The sequence below is a fragment of the Hylobates moloch genome, unplaced genomic scaffold (assembly GCF_009828535.3).
Source record: "Hylobates moloch isolate HMO894 unplaced genomic scaffold, HMol_V3 SCAFFOLD_1, whole genome shotgun sequence".
Lineage (NCBI taxonomy): Eukaryota > Metazoa > Chordata > Mammalia > Primates > Hylobatidae > Hylobates > Hylobates moloch.
In genome coordinates this window covers 216,380,566-216,404,815 of record NW_026652276.1, presented here as the reverse complement: position 1 = coordinate 216,404,815, position 24,250 = coordinate 216,380,566, and the positions used below count along the sequence as shown (strand labels likewise).

The following is a 24,250-nucleotide window of genomic DNA, read 5'->3' as shown; positions in this document are numbered from 1 at the left end:
AAAGTCATGTGAATTATCAACTTTGCAGAAAAGGGAGTACTTTTTTTTTATTAGTTAAAATTGCAAAAGCAAAAACTAAGGATTTGGTTTTGTAAAAACTGATACTACTTTAAAGTAGCATTTACCAAACAAAGTGTTTAATGGAAGGGCAGTTCTGCAGGATATTGTTACAATAAAAATGTGTCTGTGGTCAACTAAGTTTGAAATGCTAGATTAATGAAGATGAACAGGTTTCTTTGCTTTAAGACTTCTAAGAGTCCTTAATATGCTAATACATATCCACGAAGGGAATTTACAACCAGAACTTAGTTGACCAGGAAAACACTTTGGGAAATGCTATTTTAAGGGGAATGTCAACAAAATGAAAGCTAAGTGGGATATTGTAATTATTTGTTAAACCAATCTATACTCTTTACAGAGCTTGCTAGAAAATAATACTCTGTCAAACGATGCTGATAAACTAATATTATTTTTACAAAATTATTCTTCCCATGGAAGTGTCCACTGAGTCAGTATCCTGTAAAGGGTGAATTGAAGACTTAATATCCTATGTTCTTTTTTACATTTCCTCTTCTCCTGTCTCCTTTCAATTTGTAGTATAAACATGCCTTAACAAGTAAAAATGTTGACCATACGACATATTAAATGAGGATTATACCAAAGCACAATGCTGCACTTCCCTATTGTAGATGAGGACTTCAGATTGTTGCTGTGGACTTTTCAGGAATACTTCTCATTTAGAAGGTGGGGGGCATTCATTGCTACCTTTCATTCTCCAGGTCAAATTAGAGAAAGTCTGGTAGGGGCTCCTTTAAGAAAAGATTGTTAAATGGAGTATTACCTTTTTTGACTTGGAGCTAGTACAGATTAAATCCCATTATAATAAATACATCAGAGTTTTCTTGACAGTATGGTCTTTATGATTCAAAAACAATGTTAAAATGAGGTCTATCTGATATTTAATAAGGACAGATGACTTAACTGATTTCTTAATGCTTTTTTTGTTTGTTTTTTGGATGAAACCTTCTTGAATGAAATCTAAGGTAGAACCATTTTAAACTAAATTTTAATTAGTAGAGGGTATACTTTATTCACATTTCCTATCAATTTGTCTATCAGAATTTACAAGTCCCACCCAGCTGATCTCATTTAAAGTAATATTAAACAATAAAATAAAATGTATGGGCAGTCCTTTGGAACTTGTTTGTAATGGGATTTAACCTGTCTTTATGAACTGCCCCTGTAGAGTCATTTTAATATCAAGTTGAGCTCTTTGTGGCTTTCCACAGATATTAGTGAAAGCCGTATCTCCTGAAGTATTGATTCCAGAAATAATTTTAAAGACTTTTCATGTTTTAAAAATGTAAATTTCACATCTAATGTATTTTTAAAAATAATTTAAAACTAATTTCATAATGTTGTCCTGAATTTATCTTGCTCTTCTTTAGCTGAGTTTAAAATTACTTTAAAAGGGGATTTTTTTGTTGTTGTTGTTAAAACAGTTTCTTGATGTAGGAAAGAAATTTGAATAAATTTTATGGCAAAAATCAGAAAATCTTTCCTTGTTACTGCGTAACTCAAAATTTAGTGCCATAGGAAATATTTATAGGTCCAATTGAAACAAGCAAGTGGCCTCTCAGAACAGGGAACGATGCATTGTGCAGTATATATGATACAATTATGCTCAATTAAGTGCAATTGCCCTCACTTGTTATTGTTCTGATTTGTTCCATTTTGGTTTTGTTGTATAACATCTATTTAGACCATAATTTAAAAAAATTAACTTCTCTGAAGGTAAGTAAAACTGTTCTTCCAGTCTAGATATACATGCAAACAGTAAAATGTTACTCAAAGTAAGTTCATTATCATTTATTTGTGTCTAATTAGCTTCCACAGGCAATCTTTGCCTAATTTTTCCCATAATATTTGTGACATTGCCTTTCGATGTACACCTACCCCGCTAGAGTAAGCATAGCATTCTCTTGTGTATAGAGCAGAGGTTGGCAAACTTTTTCTGTAAAGGCCAGTTAGTAAATATTTTAGGGTTTCTGATCTATGTATGTAGTTTTCTGTTACAACTACTTTTGTTACAACTACTTTACTCTGCCTCTGTTGCACTACTACACTCTGCCTTTGTAGCAGAATGGCAGCCAAATACAATATGTAAATGAATGGGCATGACCATGTTCCAGTAAAACTTTATTTACGAAAACAGGCAACTGGCTGTAAATTGCTGACCCTGGGTCTAGAGTTTAAAATACATTAATTTTTATTTTACTTTTGATAACCATAGAAGAAAAGAGAAAGTAAAAACTAATTCATGGAAGTTTTACTTAGTGTCAAGATAATGAAGAATATAGTAAAACTGTTCATCTATGTATTACTTCAAGTGCTAATCTCCAAATTGAAAAGGAGACTGATGAATTTTGGCTGATTTTCAGAAAACTCAGTGTTAAAGACTTAATTCTTACATGAAAGACTTGGAAGTAGGTTTAAAGTGGACCTTACACTTTTTGAGCTAGCAAAAATGTTCTCCCCTTAATATGCTTTTCTGTACAATAAATGGGTTGATGAAATGCCTTAATTTAATTTATCAGATATATATCATATAATTTTGTTGGAATGACTTTCATTGATCTAGAAGTTTTGTGATATCCTCACAGGTTTCTCTTGTTTTATTTAAAGATTTATTTACATTTTATTTATTTAATCTTTTATTTTTAAAAAATCTTATTTATTTTATTTAAAATATATTTAATCATTCAGAAGATTATTCAGTATTTTATACCAGCCATTTTGTGAATCCCACTGCAGTTTTAATTTCTTCTTTCATTAGGCGGGTAAACACCAAGAATATGAACAGAAGCTACTTCAAGAATTATATAAATTAAATCCCAATTTTCTTCAGCTATCTACGGGTTCAGTTGATAAAAATAAGAACAAAGTGACACCACTGCAGAGGTACGATACGTAAGTATTGATATTGATAGTCAGACCTCTTACCTTCTTATCAGTTGATCTTCTCTTTTCATTTTAGATCTTTTTCAGGCAAAAGCCTTGTTGACAAGGTCTATCACTTATGCAGAATTGTTTAGCTGTATGGAAAATGTTGAGTCACAATTTCTGGGTTTGAATGTTTGCTGCCTACTCTTCCCTGGTAACACTTCAGACTAGCTTTTTGATGGGTTCACCTTTGGCGGTGATTTGCAGATTACTCTGAGCCCAGGGAATACTTTCCTTATTAAAGAGAAAATTAAGGGATTTTAGGTTTTAAAAGGCTCTGATTACCTAATTGAGGTCCCCCTTGATATAATTAGGGGGAAAATACTATAAAAGGGAAAGTGTGTTGGGGACACAGATGTTCAAAGGATATCTAGTTCCAGGAATCACTAAAGTCATTTAAATCCCGTAAATGAACAGGGAGTATCCCATATTCAGAATCTTACTCATCTTAGGAGACCAGTCATCTCCTATCTTCCATCTCATTATGGTTTTGGGTAAACTACATTGTGTTGATGCTTAAATAAATGTATAGTCTTCAGTAGATAGTCTCATTCTGATATGATGATCTTCATATCTTAGATTATATTTTGTTATGGCCTGTCAGAAAATCATATTAATAAATATAATAATTTGGGGATTTTATTCTATCCTGAACTTTCTTTAAATTTGATATGTTAGGATTTTTGTTCTTTTTTATTTGATAAGTTTAACTTTTATCAAATGAATTTTAAAAGTAAATGTTGTAATTAATTTATGTTGATGGTCTTTTTTTTTAAATTCCAAAGTTAAATTTGTTTGAATGTTGTTCTAATGTCTAGGTGTTAAATATTATAGCCCAGTGTCTATTTGGTGCTAAAATAATGTAAGAACTATTTTCAAATATAGCTAATAATAACTACATGGATTATTGTCTGAGTCCATTTCTTCAAAAACACATTCTTGTCTTTAAATTTTGAAGTCTGTGTTTATTCATTTTGATAGTAAAGATTATTTAAATTATTAAAAACTAAATTATACACATATACATATGTGCACATGTGTATGTAAATATAAATAAATATAAAATAGACCACAAAGCGAAACATAAAGTTACTGTATAGTAAACTATGTAAAATTTGTTTATATCAAAGCTAAGAATAAAAGCTAAGTCAAAACAGATCTTTCTGGTTTGACAAGCTTTGATCTTTTCCTTTAATCTTTTGTACCCACCCTTTTCTAGCCCTGTATGGTTATTTTACGGCAAACCATATGCTATTACTTATCTTATTCGTTGCCACCTCTGTAGTGCTTGGTATAAGAATGAAGTTATTGTAGTAAACAGTGGTTTATTTCAGATGCTTTTAACATTTATGCACATCATTGTTTGCATTAAAAATGTTGTCATTCTAATTTAAGTCATATTCTGGGTTTATAGCCCCTGGTGATTTCAGAGCAAAAATTTAAAATTTGGATGATCTCTTTGAGATAACATTTGTTGTCTTCTGAATATAAAACTGTATGTTTTTATTGAAGGAAATGTGAAAAATTTATGAAAGCATACAGAATAAAATAAATATTGCATATGATCTTAATACCCAGAACTTTTCACTGAAAGTGATTTGTGTACAGCATGCCCTCCAATAACGTCATTTCATTCACTATTGTTTTGTTACAATGTTGATGAGAAAAAAATCGATTCCCAGCTGGGGCCACTGCCTGTGTGGACTTTGTCTGTTCTCCCCATGTCTGCGTGGATTTCCTCTGGGCACTCTGGTTTCCTCCCACATCCCAAAGCTGTGCACGTTAAGTGAATTGACATGTCCAAATTGTCCCATTGTGAGTGTGAGTGTTTATGTGTGTGAGGGGACCCTGCCAAGGTTGGTTCCTGCCTTGCCCTCTGATTTGCTAGGATGGGCTCTGGCCACCTGCAACCCTGAACCCCAATAAGTAGGTTGGAAGATGAATGCATGAATAAATACAAATTATTGTAAAATATAAATTTGTAAAGTGTTAGTGTATTTTCTTATACACTAATTCCTTGCATTGTGTATTTTCTTAGTCTTTTTCTTCTTGTGAATGCATATAAACCATTATACACAGAGTATCTTGGTTTGTTACATTTGAAAACCTAATACATATTATTATGAATAATTTCCCCATGTCACTAAAACATAATTTTTTATGGCTACATAGTATTTCACTATATGTTCATATTTTAAATTTATTAAGCCAATCTTCTCCTATTGTATGTTATGTTGACTTTGTTGATATTATTTATAACACTGTGATATGAACATCTTTACATATAAATGTTATATGGTTGTAACATATAAATGGTTATAGCTTTGATTGTTCCTACAAGTAGAACTACTGAGTCAGAGTATGAGAGTACCTATTTCCTTGAATTGGGTATTTTTTTTTCCTTCTGCATACTTGCCAATTTGATAAACAAAAAATGCTGTCTCATTTTTACTTGTATTTGATTAACAGAGTGAACTTTTTATGCACTGTGAGTTTATGTTTCCCATGTTTTATTTGTGTGTTTAAAAGTTTTGTATGAGTTACAGAGATCTGAACTTCCCCAATCAGTTGATCAATTATTTATGTTTCAAAATACATTGAATTTATAAATCAGTTTTGGAAGAATTTATATTCTGTGACACCGAGGCCGGGCCTGGTGGCACATGCTTGTAATCCCAGAACTTTGTGAGGCTGAGACAGGAGGATCACTTCAGGCCAGGAGTTCGAGAGCAGCCTGGGCAACAAAGCAAGACCCCTGTCTCTAGAAAAAAACAAAACAGTGACTCCTCCCAACCATAAGTATAGCATATCTCTCTTGTGCCTTTCAGGAAAGATTTTCTTTTTCCTGTTTTATTGTATTGGATCTCCTACCACCTTTTCTATTTGAAAAATCCTTAGGCTAAACAATGCAAAAACAGTGTTAGACTGGTAACACTAGCAGGTGTTCTTGTCTCATACTTTACTTTTATGGGGTTGTCTCTAGTGTTTTATTTACTCTTTAAGGATGATTTTGATCATCCTTGAGATGATACTTGAGATAAGTATTTTTAATCACAATATGAAATACCTTGTTATTCCTAATTTATTGAGACTTTTTTTCCTTTAGATTGGAAATGAATATTGGAATTTACCAAAAGCATCTTTGGCATTTATAACAAGTAGTTAGCTTTTACTGTGTTTAGTCTGTTCTTGAATTGCTATAAAGAAATACTTGAGACTGGATAATTTATAAAGAAGAGGGATTCAATTGGCTCACAGTTCTGCAGGCTGTACAAGCATGGTGCTGACATCACTTGGCTTCTGGGCAAAGCGGGAGGCAGGCACATCATATACAGTGAAAGCAAGAGGGAGGGGGTTGGGGGGGGAAGGTACCACACACTTTTAAATGACCAGATCTCCTGTGAACTCAGAGCAAGAGTTTACTCATCACCAAGGGGATGGCCCAAGCCATTCATGAGAGGTCCACCCCCATGATTCAAATGCCTCCCACCAGGCCCCACTTCCAACATTGGGGATTATAATTCAACACGAGATTTGATGGAGACATACATTCAAACTATATCATTTATTTTTGTGATCAGTTATTAATAGATTTGCTAATATTTTATTGACTTTGCCTTTATTATAAAGTATAGTCAGGTAGTCCATAGAGCACATTCATAACTGTTTTGGTAGCAGGAGACTGTCTAGGAGCCACAAATTGTAAAGGGGGAAACAGGAGGAAAAGAGGAAATATAAAACAAGTAAACTCATTTACTAATTTTACCCAAACCCAGTGCTACAGAACCTCAGCTGGGACCAGAATAAAAAAATTTTTTTGAGAGTCTTGCTGTCACCTAGACTGGAGCACAGTGGTGCAATCATAGCTCACTGCAGCCTTGACCTCCCAGGCTCAAACGATCATCGCACCTCAGCCTTCTGAATAGCTGGAACTACAGGTGCACACCAACACACCCAGTTAATTTTTCTTTTTTTGTAGAGATGGCGTTTCACCATGTTGCCCAGGCTGGTCTCAAACTCCTGGGCTCAAGCGATTCGCCTGCCTTGGCCTCCCAAAGTGCTGGGATTACAGGTATGAGCCACTGTGCCTGGCCAGAGCAAATTTTGACATACGTGTACATGCTTTGCATAAGTACATGATATAGAAACTTTTTTTTTGTGGGGCGGGGAGTGGCGATGTTTTCTGTCTTAATGCAGTTACCTAAATTTATTAAGTGACAATTAATGGCCCAAGTTACAGAGAGTAAGCCTTTGGCTGACTGTCAGTCATAGCAAAGGGTCTGCTTTGGTTTCCGCTTCCACATTGCCATCACCCAGGGTAGGCATACAGAGGCAGTAGGTAGTAGGGATGAATTTGTAGATAAGATTTCTTCTCACAGGAAAGACTTGCCAAATTAGAGTGATGAGCAGTGTAACTCTTTCCAAGGTCGTACCCAAGAGATAGGTTTCTTCTTCTTCAAGGTAAGTTAAAACTTAAACTTTCTAGGAAAAAAAGAAACTCAAAGCAAGGTTTTATTTTCACATTTCGTGGCATTCCTACATAGTGGGTAGCAGTTTTACAGAAAGAATTGCAAGAAAGCAAAGCCTGGAACCTTATAGATTGAGACACTAAGCTTAAAGTGTAATTTTCTCTTATTTTTAATTAAGCCAGAGTACAAATCTTAAGAGTACCATAGTTATTAATCCTCACTGAACCCTGACATGGTCCCCGATACACATATGTGTTAGTAAGTGAATTTTTCTGTAATATATTTTACTCCTATTTCACCTAGTGAGCAGAAAATTCTAAAAAAGAAATTTGTCATCTGTTCCCCTTCATTATTATGAATTTGAGAGTATATCAGTCTTAATGAGTTTTGAACTATATATGTGCTATGAATAAGTTGCTTTGAAATGATGAATACAAGTAATGAGAGTGGAAAGTGATGAAGCCTTGCAGTAATGATGCTTAAGGACTGGCTATTTTATTATTTTTAAGTTTGGGGTTTTGAAATATCTTCATTTAGATTGAGATGCTATTTAAGTACCAACTGTGAAAGGAATAGTAACTAGGTAGGCTGCTGTGCCCAAGACAGTGAGCAGGCCTAGTTACAAGAATTGTGGGGTATGCAGATCACTCAGTGTAAATGGTTATGACTTGATATTCTGGCTGAAACAAGCCATCATTGAGGAAATGGAGATGTTCAGCTTTAGACTTAGGTGGAACGAGGGTGGAATGAAAGTTTTGAGTCTTCTGTGTTCATTTAATATCCTCAGTAGGCCTGTGTGGTATATATTGTTTTCTTACTACAGGTAAAAAAACTAAGTCTCAGAGAGTTTAAACAGTTTACCAGTATCCCACACAAATAAGCAGTAGATAAGATTCTGACCAAAGTCTCTGTGACTTTAAAACCCAAGCTCATCCCTCATTCTCCCACTCTTCAGTCTAGAAGAGGTAAAATTCTTAAGAGCAACTCTTAGGAAAAACTTTTTAAAACATAAATCAAATTTGCTTAAATGAAACTATGCCATAACTATATGTAGTTTGATCTTGAAAATCTCTGGTGCTTGAGGCTTATTACCTGAAGACAGATGTAGTGGATGGATTGTAAATTCCAAGGAATTGATGTTATTTTTAGCAAACTTTCCCTGAGCCACAGATTGGTGGCAGTAATGGATTAGCTAGAGAAATGGTGAAAGGGAAACTTCTATAGGAATTTATCAATTTTTATTACATTTGAGAAGGAGTATACATCTTTTAAAATAAAAATAAGCTATATCCTTACCAAAAATCAAGTATAATCTCTGATAGACTGAAGGTATAGTCAGAGTACCTTATTAGTTCAGCAGAATGGGAGTGGTCACTGCATGAATTCTGTTCTCATACCCTGACATTATTTGATAAAATTCTTGAATTTAGAAAAGGCATAGTTCATAGATTTGTAGAAAAAGGTCTCAAGCAGAGATTGTTAGATTATGAATAGGCCTCAGGATATTAGTGAACACTGAAATTTTATGTAAAATTTTGCATCTGTGCACATTCTTTTGAGAGAGAGAACTGACCTAAAAATAGTTATCAATTAAATATTGGTGTAGAGGGCACTGGTCTGCTGATACCTCTAGATAGATTAGAGGTGAATTCAGGAGTGGAATAAAGCAGTGATTCTCAAACTATGGTCAGGTGCCATGAGAAATGGACTAGTAAGTTAAGTGGGTGAGTTAAAGTTTGGTAAGATTTTATATTTACATTAAAATCAGTGGATTACTAGGTTTTTCTGAGTTTATATCTCAGAATCTTCCCTATTTCTCTTACAAAGTTTTCTTCCTATGTTGTATTTGGCTATATACAGAGTTAGTGCACATGTGCACATGCAGTGAAAAACTAGTAAGTGAACTGGGATATCTTGCCCCACCTAAATAGAATATGGTCAAAAAAGAAGTTAGAACCACTTGTCTAAAGTATTTGTTCCAGAGGGTGGGGTGGAATGAGTGTGGGGTGAAGGGGCAGTTAAAGATAGGGTTGTGTGTGCCCTTATTTACTAAAATAAAAGTACAGCAAATAAGTGTGTTTAGGTTTAACTTAAATATAAATCTTTTAAAAACATTAAGTGTATTACTGAAATGCAGAATTTATGAATAAGTGGAGACTTGCTGTTTTGGAAAGGTTACCACATTTTGTGATGTGTTTAGGCTAGTAGATGTCCATATTTTGACTTTATTATTAAAAACTAATTCTTTGTACTTATTAATAGTTATCAAAACATTTGTTTTCATTCATGTTAAGTAGGTCATGGGGTTATGAGAAAATTCTAATTAAAATCATATTTACACAACTACAGTCATTCTAGGTTTAATGAGGCATATTTTTCTTGCCTTGTTATTTTATTTTTTTATTTTTTAATTTATCCTAAAGAGACAGGATCTTGCTATTGCCCAGGCTGGCCTCTAATTCCCGAGCTCAAGTGATCTTCCTGCCTCAGCCTCCTGAGTAACTAGGACTATAGGCACGTGGTGCTGCACCCAGCTTCTTGTTCTGTTAATAGCTAATTATGCCACTTAGATGTGGCCGTGTTTTAGTAGCAAAGTAATACTTTACATGTTAATGTATATTTGAAGCCTGTGTCAAAGTATATTCTGTAAAGGCAAGTTTTACCTGTTGATAACTTAAATATACCCTTTGTGTTAGCAAGTGTTTAAAAATATCTCAGAATTACTTAGGGACTCTGGTAAATGGTAAAATTAAGATAGATTATTTGAAATGAATATATGTGGGAGTATTTAATTTAGAAGCAAAATGAATATGTATTTGTATATATAGTAACATGACTGAAATTTGGAAATGTCTTTTATGTTGACTTTTATCCTTATGTAAATTTTGTGTTTAAAATGTAAGTAAATTTTATCTTTTGTTTAAAATATAAGTAAAAATAAGTAAGTCACTTTGACTATTTTTCTTTTGAATGTGGTAAGCAGAAGAACTAAACCTTCTAACTTTTTTTTAGTCCACCTCCATCCTTAAAAATGTTTTTTCTTTGATTCTTCTACTGTGTAATTGGTTTATGTTGCAAATTTTTTAAAGCAATTATGAGACTATGTTTAGTGATTTGGTTGGCATCACCATTAAGGAAGTAGTAAAAGAAAGTAAAATTCAAGCATTGCCTTTGGAGCAAGTTAGAAGAAATCAAAACTTGGCTGAACATCTACAAATCCAAACTGAGACCCAGCTGTGTGAGTGACTACCTGTTTGCAGACAGTTTTGAATTTGATATCTTTATCTGTAAAACAGAGTATTTAAATTTGATTTTAGTGATTTCTTCTACTTGTGAAATCTAATAATTTGAGAGACTTTGAGGAGTCTTGATGCCTTGTTATTGCGTTCCTCTTCTCTTCCTTTGTTTCAGTGATCATCAAATACCAGATGCCTCAATTTAGACTAATTGAATAGAATTCTCACGATGGAGTCTGGATGTATACTTTTTACTTTAAATAAATATGTATATATTTTGTGCATATATGTATTTTAAAAAGCTCTGTTGCACTTTTGGGTTAATTTACAAATATTTCCTCCTAAGAAATATGTAATCTCAGCCAGGTGCCGTGGCTCACGCCTGAATCCCAGCGTTTTGGGAGGCCAAACCTGGCAGATCACTTGAGGCCAGGAGGTTAAGACCATCCTGGCCAACATGGCGAAACCCCGCGTCTACTAAAAATACAAAAATTAGCCAAGGATGGCGGCATACATCTGTAATCTCAGCTATTCGGGAGGCTGAGGCGCAAGAATCACTTGCATCTGGGATGTGGAGGAATCACTATCTTGTGCAGTGAGCCAAGATAATGCTACCGCACTCCAGCCTGGGCAACAGAGCGAGAATCTGTCTCAAAAAAAAAAAAAAAAAAAAAAGATATAGTCTTACCATGGATTTTTAAAACAATTTGGGACTGAAACTTAAAAAAAAAAATTAGATCGTTTGTATGAAAATACATGTTTTTGAATTTTTGTGTACAGGGATTTATACATACAGCATTGCCTTCTGGGAATATCTTGATTGTGTTAGGAGACCAGATTACCAGTTAGTACTTCTTAGTCCCACTTGAATCCAGTACTTTTCAATGAACTGCATGGTATTCATGGACTTCAGCATCTTGATTTCTCTTTCTCTCAGATCATGACAGTTTCAGTATATGAGTGAAGTACAGGTGTAGTCAGTCTTCTCAACTCCTAACCTCTTCAGAGATGGTTGTCAACCTCTGTTTTTGCCTCTCTCATTCTTTGTTTTAGTTCAGTTTATATTATCTGCTTTTCTTTGCTTCTATCCTTGAGGATAGAATTGGTATCTTCAATTTTTCAAACACCTTTCTAGCTTTTTCCCTCACTAGGCAACTTCTGCCCCACTGCTTTGTGCTGTACAAATGGTTTTTTTAAAAAAACTCTCCCATTGAAAATGGAATGAACAACAAAACTTTAGCTTCAAAATGCAAGTAATTTTGTTTAGTGCAGTAGAAAGAGGTTGATTTAAGAAAACCTGTAGGTTTTTTGTTTGTTTTTAAATAAAAAAAAGCCCTGTGCAATTTATCTTAGTGCATCCAAATTCTTATATCTGATAACATTGGGACCTGGCAGTTTTTTACCATTTACCAGGGAATAGTCCATTTCATGGAATACTCTCTTCATGAGTAAATCTGGTATTTACTGAAGTTTTTATTTTCTTAGCAGTTACCCTCTTGGCATGATAATGGGTGGGTGGATGCTGAAAGTAAAAGAAATTTATTAATGTGACCAGAGCTTAAGCAGACTCAGTTCTTAATGAGGAAGAAAGTTCTACATCTGATGCCAGTGGAGTTGTGAGATCTCTGACCTGTTGGTCGTAGTCTCAAGATAACTTTTCTCTCCAGCCGTTATAGAAACAACGAGTTCACACTTATTGGAATTTGTAAATATAGTTTTTCTTTCTGTTGGGGTTACCCATGTATTTTCAGGGATTCTCCTATCTTTTATTCTTTTCCACTGATAATTCCAATTATTAATATAATATCAGGTGTAACTATAATTGACTTGTTATAGCCCACCTAGGAAAAAAATAATTTCTAGTTATATCTTTATTCTTTAAGCTTTTCATTTATTATTCCTTTAATTTGTTATTGTTAAAATGAGAAGAATATAGTAAAACTGAGTAGAACATACATTTACTGGTCTCTGGCCATAATCCTGATTTTTCAACAGCTATTATCGGATAGATAACACAATCTACAAATTTTAAAACATCTTTGATAAAACTTTCCCAGGTAAAGCATAAAGTATTATGAATCAGTGCTTAGGAAATTGCAGTTGGGATGGTGGACAAGGTGATGTAAGTTATTCTAATTAGTTTTAATCCAGAAACATCCTTAAGATCTATTTTTTATGTAATATTTTCATATGTTGCCCTGGCCATTAGCAAGACTGACCTCATTTATATTGAAAATTATTATCTAGTGCTCTTATGGAAGCACTAAATTGGGTGGTGACTGGGAAGATGAACCAAGATCCAGACACTAGAAATTGTCCTTTGTAATATCTTTCTTTTAGCCTTTTGTTTCTATTATTACCTCTTTCTCTCCACTTGAAGCCCTTATTACCATAGTATAAGTATAGTGCAAGTTTATCTTGGATTATCGCTATTATGTTCTGCCACCAAATTAATCTTTCTAAAACACTGCTTATTTAGGTCATTTCTGTAGCCTCTGGAGCCTAACCTGTGTTTGCCTTTCTGTCCTTACCTTCCATGATTATTCCAGCTATCCCATTTGTTAGCTAAACTAAATACTTAGCTCTCCCAACAGTGTCTCCGACATTTTGACCCTTGACACAGGAGGTATTCCTACCTTTAATGCTGTTCTTTCCCCTTTCCCCCTTTCTTCTCCTGCTGGGTAAATCTTTTTAAGGACCTACTTAAATTTGAACTCTCCTAGGAAACTTTCCCTAATTGCCCCACTTGTAGTAGCTTTGCTTTCTTCTAAAGATTTATGACATTGTTTTTGTTTGTTTGTTTGTTTAAACAATTCATTTGATAGCAAGCACTGGCTGATGTTTGTTTGTACTTACCTTCTTTGTGCACTTCTTTCCCCCAAATACTTCTAAACTTAGTGGGCTCAGGGCTCTATCTTTAAACTGTTTGCATTACCCACATTACTTAATATTCATTGATTTATTGCTATTTTATGAATAATAAGTAAAAATGCTCTTCAAGTAAATTTCAAATCTGTTTGCTTATAATCAAGAACATCTGGCAATGTCTGCAGAAGATTCACCTGGGATTCAGATTGGGTACTAGCCCTTGTTAGATTTTTTTTTTTAGAGCAATTAAATATGGTATCAGTAAGTTATCTATTTGAAAGGGGACTTTGTGTATATTTTCAGGGAATAAAATAATTTTAAGAAATTTGGAATCTTAATTTTTTTCCTATAACAGTATCAGAACAACACATTTGAGTAACGATAGTCATGTACTGCATAACAATGTTTTGTTTTGGTCAACAATGGATGGACCACATATACAACGGTGGTTCTATATAATTATAAATAATTTTTTTACTGTACCTTTTCTATTTTTAGATATATTTAGATACACAAATGCTTACCCTTATGTTACATTGCCTACAGTATTCAAAACAGTAACATGCTGTACAGGTTTGCATCATAGGAGCACTAGGCACTATATGGCCTCGGTGTGTAGTAAACCATGCTATCTAGGTTTATGTGAGTGCACACTTTAATGTTTCCACAATGACAAAATCACCTATCAATGCATGTCTCAAAATGTATCCCATCATTAAGCAACACATGACTATTTTTGTTCATGTGCTGAGTTAAATAAAGTTAGTTATAGGAATGATATCAGTATACTGTTGCAGTGCTTATAGAGATTTTATTTTGTCTTTAAGTCAGTCAAGATAAAATGGATTTGAAGTCAGTGATTCTCTTACTTTACCATGGTACTACATTTTCTCTATACGAAAATAAAATGGTAATGTTTTTGTTTGAATCAGTAGTTTGCCCAAAAATGTTTCTTTTGTCTCATTTCACATGCCTTCTCTAGGGTTATGATTAGTATACAGAAATATTAAAAGAAATATGCTGCTCTTAAAAAATCTATGGAGAATATTTCAATAACTTTTATGCCCTCTGTCAAACACCTAGAAAAATGTCAGTATTATTTCAAAAACTCAAATGGGGAATATGTTTATCACATGCACAAAAATAAATGGTGGATTAGACTTTTGATCTATTATTGTAAGCAGTGCCTTTTTCCCCCCATAAGCTATTATTTTACCCATTGTTTTTGGAGAATCTAATTAGAATGTAAGTTCCTTAAGGGTAGAGATTTTATACAGGTTGAGTATCCCTAGTTCAAAATTCTTGGCAACAGAAGTGTTTTGAATTTCAGATTTTTTTTCTTTTGGATTTTGGAATGCTTGCATTATACGTATTGGGCAAACACCCCAAATCTGAAAATCTGAAATCTGAAATGCTCTAGTGACCAATTTTCTTTGAGTGTCACGTCGGCGTGCAGTAAGTTTCAAATTTTGAAGCAGTTCAGATATTGGATTTTCGGATTTGGGATGCTCAACCTGTACTTCTTTGTGTCCTCAACGTTTAATCAATGTTTTACTTCCCAGTACCTCAATAAACATTTGTTAAGATGGTAAAGTGTCTGGTTTTTGTTTTGTTTTGTTTTGTTTTGTTTTGTTTTGGCTTTCGAGGAGTTTGTCTTTATTGTAGGAGAATGACTTTATTCTGATTTTATTCGATTTGTTTTCTTTTTACAGCCCCATTGACAAACCTTCAGATTCTCTCAGTATAGGGAACGGTGATAATTCCCAGCAGGTAAGATTTGAATACAGTATCACTTGATTTATTTGCCATACTCCGAAAGCAAGGTATTCCATGCAGGTGAATTTTCTAAAAATACTTTACTGACACAATTTAAAAACACTTTTGATGCTCATCTTTATTAATCATTACAATTAGCCTTTTTCCCCTAGAATATATAGAGCATAGTTTAACCCTTTTTTAATGACTCAGAATTATCATTATGACTGGATACTATTATCTTTAGAGTCTGCTAATGTTTTTGGTCTTTTTGACCCTGTGCCAAATGGTCCCAGGCTAGCATGCCTTCTGAGTTCTTGCTTTTAAGAATTGTATTCCTACCACATACTCCCCTTGCCCCTTGCTCTCTACTTTAATTTTCTATTTCAGTCAAGTGTATTTGTCCCTAACAGTTTCCCTTCTTATTTTCCCCAAATGACTATCAGCTTTGAAATGATAAGCCAGATAAGCTGTTCAAAGTTGAATCTACTGTGAAACTGAGTGGAGTGGTGACCATTAGAGCATGCTTTATGTCATCTTGTCTTGTTGCTCAGGGACCTTTTTTTTTTTTTTTTTGGCTAGTTTTGCACTCCTTGAGTTTCTATACATCTTCTTACATTGGTAAAATAAATGTAATTTAGTCTCTTCCATAAAGAATAGCCAGTCCTCCACAGTATTTGTGAAAAACTTAGAGATCTAAAATTATAATGCTTTTCTAAACGTTTTACTGACACATTTTGTAAAACAATGTGGAAATTTGTATATCCCCTTGTGTATTTTAGTTGCACATTAAAATTTTTTACAGGTTAAAAGTAGTTGCAAAGGATGTAATTTCCAGCATATTAGAAATATTGGTATCTGAGAAATTTAATGTTTTGATATCCCATCATAATGTTTTGATCATAATCATGTTTTATTATCCTGTCATCCATTTAAAAAAATACACATGCTTTCCTTTAACAATCAGAAGTTTTAAATTATTTTTTCTCTGTGAACTAATTTTTCTCTTTCTGTTATTATAGAGTTTTATCTTAATGCAATACAGTTTTTGCTTGAAAAGCATATACTTCTCTTAAAAATAGGCATATAAATTTTTGGATTGAAATAATGTTTTTGCATTATTTTGAAGTCATAATAATGACTTCAAATGCCAATTTTTGTCTTCTGAATTTTATTAGTAGTATTGAGGTGACACTATACATAAATGTAGATTTTAATTTTAAAAACCATGAAACAAATAGTAATAAACAGTAAAATTATAGTAAAATAAATAGTAAAATTATATTGAAAATTCATCTCTTAATGAAGAATAGGGCCATTTTAAAATTGGTTTGTATGTATCTCTAGTTGAAAGTTACCTATTGGTAAATAAGAGGCAAGTTTCAGCAGCAATCTAGTCATGTTTTTTATTTTTCTAAGATGTAAGTGTTGAGATACTTTGTTCATATAAATAGGTAGATGAAAGGAGTAGTATTATATCAGTACCTCTCAAGTCTCTCAATTTCTTCTTAATTAAATACCTAAGAATCATACAAAGATTTATTATATAAAATTATTTTTAATGATGTGTTTGGAAACAACTTAATTAGATCTTTCTTTAATTTTCTTGAAAACTAAAATATTGAGAATCACCTAGCATGTAAAATAATCTAGTCATTACAGTCAGTCACTCTCTTATCACCAATCCATGTATTTCTAATAATTTGTGTTTGGCCTCTGGAAAGTTTTCACTCTTGAGCAAAATACTATGGTAAAATCCCAGAATGAGAAATATTCTTTTCTTGGTAAAGTAAGAGAAGTAAGGTTGTAAAAAGAGAGGAGATGGCCGGGCACGGTGGCTCATGCCTGTAATTCCAGCACTTTGGGAGGCCGAGGCGGGTGGATCACGAGGTCAGGAGATCGAGACCATCCTGGATAACGCGGTGAAACCCCGTCTCTACTAAAAATACAAAAAATTAGCCGGGCGTGGTGGCATGCGCCTGTAGTCCCAGCTACTTGGGAGGCTGAGGCAGGAGAATTGCTTGAACCCCGGAGGCGGAGGTTGCAGTGAGCCGAGATTGCACCATTGCACTCCAGCCTGGGCAACAGAGTGAGACTCCATCTCAAAAAAAAAAAAAGGGAGACTAGTTTAATCTTTTCAGGCAGATTATTATTTTTTTTAAAGAGTGTATATGTAAGTTAATGATTTAATTGATTTTCTGAAACTTCATGCTTTCATTAAAACATCTTCAAGTACCACAGTTTGTGAAACACTATTCTAATACATTTAGTTGCAAACTTTTTAATTGTGGCTTATTAAAATGTATAAACATGTAGTTATTATTTGTTTTCCTTTTTTATTCAGATATCTAACAGTGATACGCCTTCACCACCACCTGGTTTGTCAAAATCCAATCCAGTCATCCCCATCAGTTCATCCAATCACAGTGCACGGTCCCCTTTTGAAGGGGCAGTAACAGAGTCACAGTCGTTATTCTCAGACAATTTTCGCCATCCCAACCCTATCCCAAGTGGGCTTCCTCCTTTCCCCAGCTCCCCACAGACATCCAGTGACTGGCCTACAGCACCAGAACCACAGAGCCTCTTCACATCAGGTATATAACAATAGTACCAAGTATTAGTAATTATGCTCTTAACATATTGTTGACAGACTAACATGAAACTCATTAGTGGATATATTTTTATCTTTTGCCTCTCTGTTCTCTTTTAATAAAAATGTAAATATTTAAACTACATGGAATTAGGTGGTTAGATACATTGTTGTGTGACCTAGAAATTACTGTGTTAAAAGATTTCTCCAGAAGTAAAGGTTGTATTATTTTCCCAATAGTAAAAAGCTTAGTCCTTTGGGAATTTTTTTTTTCATTTTTACTTTTTAGAGGTGGGGGTCTTGCTCTCTCGCCCAGGTTGGAGTGCAGTAGTGTGATCTTAGCTCACCACAGCCTCACACCCTGGGTTCAAGTGATCCTCCCACCTCAGCCTCCTGGTTAATTTTTAAATTTTTTGTAGAGACAGGGTCTTGCTATATTGCCCAGGTCTTGAACTCCTGGCCTCAAGTGATCCTCCCACCCAAGCCTTCCAAAGTGCTGGGATTACAGGCATGAAGCACTGCACCTGGCAAGAACTTAGATTTTTAATTAGATTTGTATTTTTATTTAGTTAGATTTGTGTTTAAGATTTTCCACCCTCAGCTGACAAAGATGCAAGTTATTTAGTAGTAACAGTTATGTTACTACTAAATGGTATTTTTGAGCCATTTCCATTTTTATCCATTCTAAATTCTCTCGTTACTATGAAAGGTGGCATAAAAGTAACATTGACAACAGCACCTGTGGAGCAGAAAATTCCAAAAAACTATAAGGATTAACATAAATACTTTTAAATTAAATTATATTTTTTCTTATTATAGAAAGCATATATTCAAAATTATTTGTACTTTGATAAATACATTTAAAAAATAAACTTTACTAATTAAAATCTGTTAAATTATATTTATTTCATGGAAGTGACTTAGGTTGGTTTTGATTATAAATGGTTGAGAGTATAACTGGAGTGTCAAGTACATTTTTTCCTTTGATTAGCAAAATCAGTCTGTATCATTCAGTTTTTGAAGCTAGTAGCTTAAGAGTTAAATAATTGCTAGAATTATATAAGGCCTTTTGTAATTATATGATCTTAATGTGCTAAGAAGTCACATAGATTTTGCACGTACTTGATTTGTAAAATGACATGTTTAACTTTCAGTAGCATGGATACTTACTAAGTATGAAAATGAGCTATGTATCTGATATTCATCACTATTTTTCTTCCCAACAGAAACAATCCCAGTATCATCCTCTACAGACTGGCAAGCAGCTTTTGGCTTTGGTTCTTCTAAACAACCAGAGGATGACTTGGGTTTTGATCCCTTCGATGTCACTCGAAAAGCCTTAGCAGACCTGATTGAGAAGGAACTGTCCGTTCAAGACCAACCTTCCCTTTCACCCACATCTCTTCAGAACTCCTCTTCACACACTACAACCGCCAAAGGTCCAGGCTCTGGATTCCTGCATCCTGCTGCAGCTACAAATGCCAATTCTCTCAATAGTACCTTTTCAGTCTTGCCCCAGAGGTTCCCTCAATTTCAGCAGCACCGAGCGGTTTATAATTCATTCAGTTTTCCAGGCCAGGCAGCCCGCTATCCTTGGATGGCCTTTCCACGCAATAGCATCATGCACTTGAACCACACAGCAAACCCCACCTCAAATAGTAATTTCTTGGACTTGAATCTCCCGCCACAGCACAACACAGGTCTGGGAGGGATCCCTGTAGCAGGTAGGTTCATTTAAAGCCTTTGAGAATTTTTGAATAACTCATATTTTCAGGTTGTTGGGTGGATAGGGAAGTAACTGTTGAATAACAGAGTACTAATATCTTGGAAATTTCTATGAAAGATTAGTCTTTATCATAATCTAAAATGTATTTTTCATTTGATGGATGCCTTGTAATATTGAGCTTTATAAGGATGGTGGAGTATTATACTTAGTTATTGTTTGGAAGCATTTTACTTAATAGGATAATTACCAAACTTTCATATGGTATACAAATGCAAAATGAAAAAGAAGAAAATGGTCTCTGAAGTTATGGTACTATAAAGTCCAACACCTTGGTGAAAATTATGATTTTATATTCTAAAGTAAAATGGCTAAAAAAATTTTTTTTCATGATAATGAGAGCATGAGGGATAAAGCCACTCTCTACCTACTTTTGGCAGTTACTTGTTTTGACTGATACACACATACACACACATCAAAACTGAGCTATAAATAAAATACTTGAGAACTCTGATTATTAGTGTTTTACAAGCATATCATATGTCTCAGACATACACCTTTTGTGAAAGAGTAATTGTTCAAGGAAAGATACTTTCCCATTTGATCTGCCATGTTTTTATTTCTGGGGGAAAATATGAAGTATATATAAGGTAATGTAAGTTTGATGCCAAAATACTTCTGGTTTTGTACTGCTACCCTTGAAGGTTTCAGAACTTTTGGGTTTTAAGATTCTATATAACATTTTTTAGATGAAGTATCTTGTATATCCAAGGGACTTATTCTTGTTAATAGTGTTCTCATTTAACTTTGGCTTTAGAGATGATGTTAAAAAAAAGTTTGTTCCTCTCCTGATTCTCTCAAGTGAAATAGAATCATGATTCTCTCAAGTAGAATACAATAGTTTCTCACTCTGTTAGAATAGTTCTTCACATAATTCATACAGTTTATTGTTATCCCTTGTCAGGTACGGCATGGCAAAGTATTATCGTAATAGGATACTTTTATCAGCAGCAAGGCATTCACTCTCTTGTTTTTAGCAAGGCTGATAGATGAATTTACAGAGGTCTATCAAAGTTCTTTATCCCTATTCCCTTTGGGACCGACAATATTTCATGTTATAGACGAGTAGCTAGGTTAAGAGAATATAGTTTGTGGCTGTTGACATAGTGAAATTAACCATTGATACAGTGAAGTTAATTTACATAGCCTGGTAGCACCTAATGTAGTGACTTGCACAGTGATGGGACTCTTATTTGTTCATTTAATTATGGTAGTTAGTAGGTAACCAGAGTGACATTTTTCAGTCCTCTTCTTCTACATGATACTTACTTGTGAAACAATGTGTTCAGTTCCAAATACTCCTTTTATTTCCTTCCATTCAAGTTAGCGTATTAGAATGTAATTTTCTTTCATTTTACTTCACTTTAATCATTTAGAAATGTGGCATTTTAATTACTAGTAGTGTATCTCATAGTTGATTATAACATTCATTAGAAGTTAAAGTTAAGTTCCCCCAAATCATCAAAACATTTAAAAATTAGACCAATTACAGTGAATATGAGGATTCCTATTTGCTCATCAATGAATTAGGACATGTGGGGAATATTAAAGAAGTTTAAGATGTGGATGAAATTTCCACATACTTAAAGTATAGTTGAAGAGACTAAAATAATGTATGAAAGTGGTAACTATATGTCTGATACTGGAATCTGAGAGACATCAATGTACCCTGTAATTCTTGGGGAGGCTTCATTGAATAAGTAGGAATTGATCCCTACTATCATATCTTAGATTTGGGTTAGCATCAGGGGAAGAGAAAAGGCCTTTTATGTTGATGGAAACCTCCTGAGTAAAGGCATAGAGGCAGGAATTAGTATGTCATTACACTGAGAAGTAATACAGCTACCTCCTATAACAGGAGGTGCTTCTTAAATTGTATAGATATAATGGATGAGAAGATGAGAAACTCTGACAATGAGGCAAAATGGCATGGACTTGGTATGATAGGAAGTAGGATGCTTTCATGGGATTCTAGTTATTAGCTGTCTTCTTTTTGTGCTTTTGACTTATTACATGACGATCTTTGGTTTTCTTCCAATTTCGTAGTCATCATACTATCCCTTAGCACTGAAGAGTAGTTTTAACCCATATATTTCAAACGAATAGTTATTCTCAGAATGCTGCACTGGTAATGAGAAATCGCTGATTAGTGAGTTTAGTTGTCCTTGTGTTAGTCATTTAAAATCTTCGTCTAAAGTAGATGCTTTATGGAAAAAATGTGGCATTAAATTATGGTTCTATCTTTGTGGATTTTGTTTTGATTTTTAAAAATTTTACCATATACTCAACCATAGAGCATTAAAACCTTTTTTTTTCAGAGTTGCTAAAAATGTAGTCACCAACTTTAGGTTCTGAATCATTGTACTATTTGGTAGGGGGTGGGAGAGTTTATTTTGGATTTTCAATTTCAGGCTGTGCAGACTTGCTTGGTATTTAAATGGTGACTTATGGTTAAGCTTATTATTAGGTTATTTTTAAGGCTCTGGTGACTAGAGAAATTTTAGTTTTAATGTACCAAAATTAAAAAATTTTTATCAAGAGTCTCACACACCAGAATCCTCTCATGGATTATAAATATTTGGTAGGTGCCTCAGAAAACTGAATGTGCTAAGCCTCAGAGCAGAATAGCTATGTAATTATAGCCAGAAGATTTAGGATTTTCAGTAACTATTAGAAATGACAGAAAGTGAAAATCTGGAAAACTATATATACATCTTAACTATGTCTAATTTGAATTAATTTAATACCTCGGTAACTCACTTGCACCTGTTGTAACTCGCTTGCACCTGAGTTGAACTATTGAAAAGGATTCAACTTTGTATCCTTTAGCAGTTATCATGATACCTTATACAGGGCAGCTGTCACTAAATGCTTCAGTAATGGAGAGAGTACATACCTGTTTCAGTGGGACCTGCTACTTTAAGATATACTTAGACAATATTTTAAACTAATTCTACACTCTGGAAAGGCATATATATTTATTCTCTAAATATGTAGAGCAAAATATGGTCTCTGACCTATAAGAGCAAATCAGAGATGGCAGTCATCTACATGTCATACAAATAGAATGTCTACTTACTATACATTTGTACTTAAATTTTTATTTTTGGCTTGTTCAGTGAATTATTAAAGATTGATATATCTGAAACCTATCATGGGAAAAACAGTTGCCAGAGGTTTGACAGAAATGCAGCTTCCTTTTTTTTTTGATCTAATTGAAGACTTTTTTTGTGTTTAAAATTAGTAGTTATTTCCTTAGGTGAAACCTTTTTAGCAGCATTTGGTTTACTAAGTTTAGAAATATTTTTGAAATAAATATTCTTGGGGGAAATTTTGATTCGTGGGCAGTTACAGTAAATTCATTCAGATCTTTTTTTTTTTTTTAATTATTGGAACCATATGCCTTCTTTCTACAAAGTGATTTACCTTGTCCTAAAAAGTGACTTTATTTTGTCCAATTCCTTCATTTTAGGAATAGCAAAGCTGTGTTCCAGAAAGCTTAAATAATTTGTTAAAGGTCACATATTCAATTAGTAGTGGAATTAGGATAAGAACTTAGATCTCAAATTCAACAATGGAAATGTTTTTGCACTACAACAGTGATGCCCTCCTTCATAAATGAAGATCACTGGCATGTGCTTTAACTTGGCTTTCTTCCCGTGGCAATTGGTTTTTGCTCTCACACACTTGCAAGTCCCTTTTTATCAACAGTATCAACTCATGAGACAAATTGGCCCAGCTCAGGGGTATATGGGCTATTGTTACAAAATAGAATAAAGTTTATCGACTTGATGGAAATCAGTCTGTTTCTTAGTCCTTATTATTATAATTTTCTCGCTAAGAACTCTAGTCTAAAATTTGCTTTACACAGCCTCATTGCTATGTTCTTGGGGTTTATAAGAATCTTTGCCAATTTACTGAAAAACTACAAAATCACCTGTTATATGGATTGACAGACTCTCATTCTGCTTTGTCAGTTATCCTTCCACATGTAATTTTGCAGATTTGTTTAAAAAAAAAATTCTGCCAAGTTGTTTTTATTCCATGGTGTTAAAAATTATTTGGAAAACATAAATCAGTAAGCATTGTTGTTTCAAGATATATCTCAAAAATATTTGAAACTGTTTAGGATTGGATTTTTTTTTCATGTTTTTGTTAATTTAAACTTTACTTTTGAGAGGGCATTTTTCTTTAAATTTTCTTTGTTTCTATATGAACTGTTTTAACAGTGACTTGATTGAATTTTGAGTCATGTGTGAAACAGGTCACTGGTAGTCAAATAATTCTCAATTATAATCAGGAGAACTGATCGCATTCATCTATAATTCTCTGACCTAGAAGTAGTCATCTCATTTTCAGTCAATTGGATCATTGTACTGTTAACATTTTACTGTTTTTCAATTACTTCAAAGGTAAACTTGAATTTTCAGATGCTGTATGTTAATTTACTAAGTTAATATTTATAGCTCTTATTTTATTTTTTTCTAGTACATAATTTATGCTTTTAAAACATGGATTTGTAATTTTTCTCTTTTAAAAATCAGTT

General features: G+C 33.7%; 1 protein-coding gene across 7 annotated transcripts in view; it reads left to right on the top strand.

Moving 5' to 3' along the window:
- Nucleotides 1–24,250, top strand: part of CNOT4 (CCR4-NOT transcription complex subunit 4) — a 147,357-nt gene that overhangs the window by 95,293 nt on the left and 27,814 nt on the right. For 4 of the 7 annotated variants that reach the window (XR_009209505.1, XM_032761843.2, XM_032761846.2 and 1 more), the window contains exons 7-10: nt 2,837–2,970; nt 15,289–15,346; nt 17,676–17,925; nt 19,148–19,645. Coding sequence is in view for 6 of the 7 variants with exons in the window: in XM_032761843.2 (XP_032617734.1) it covers nt 2,837–2,970; nt 15,289–15,346; nt 17,676–17,925; nt 19,148–19,645 (940 nt within the window). In the remaining variant the exon portion in view is untranslated. The remainder of the gene's footprint in view (nt 1–2,836; nt 2,971–15,288; nt 15,347–17,675; nt 17,926–19,147; nt 19,646–24,250) is intronic. The other 3 variants (XM_032761845.2, XM_032761847.2, XM_032761849.2) reach the window with 1 other exon arrangement.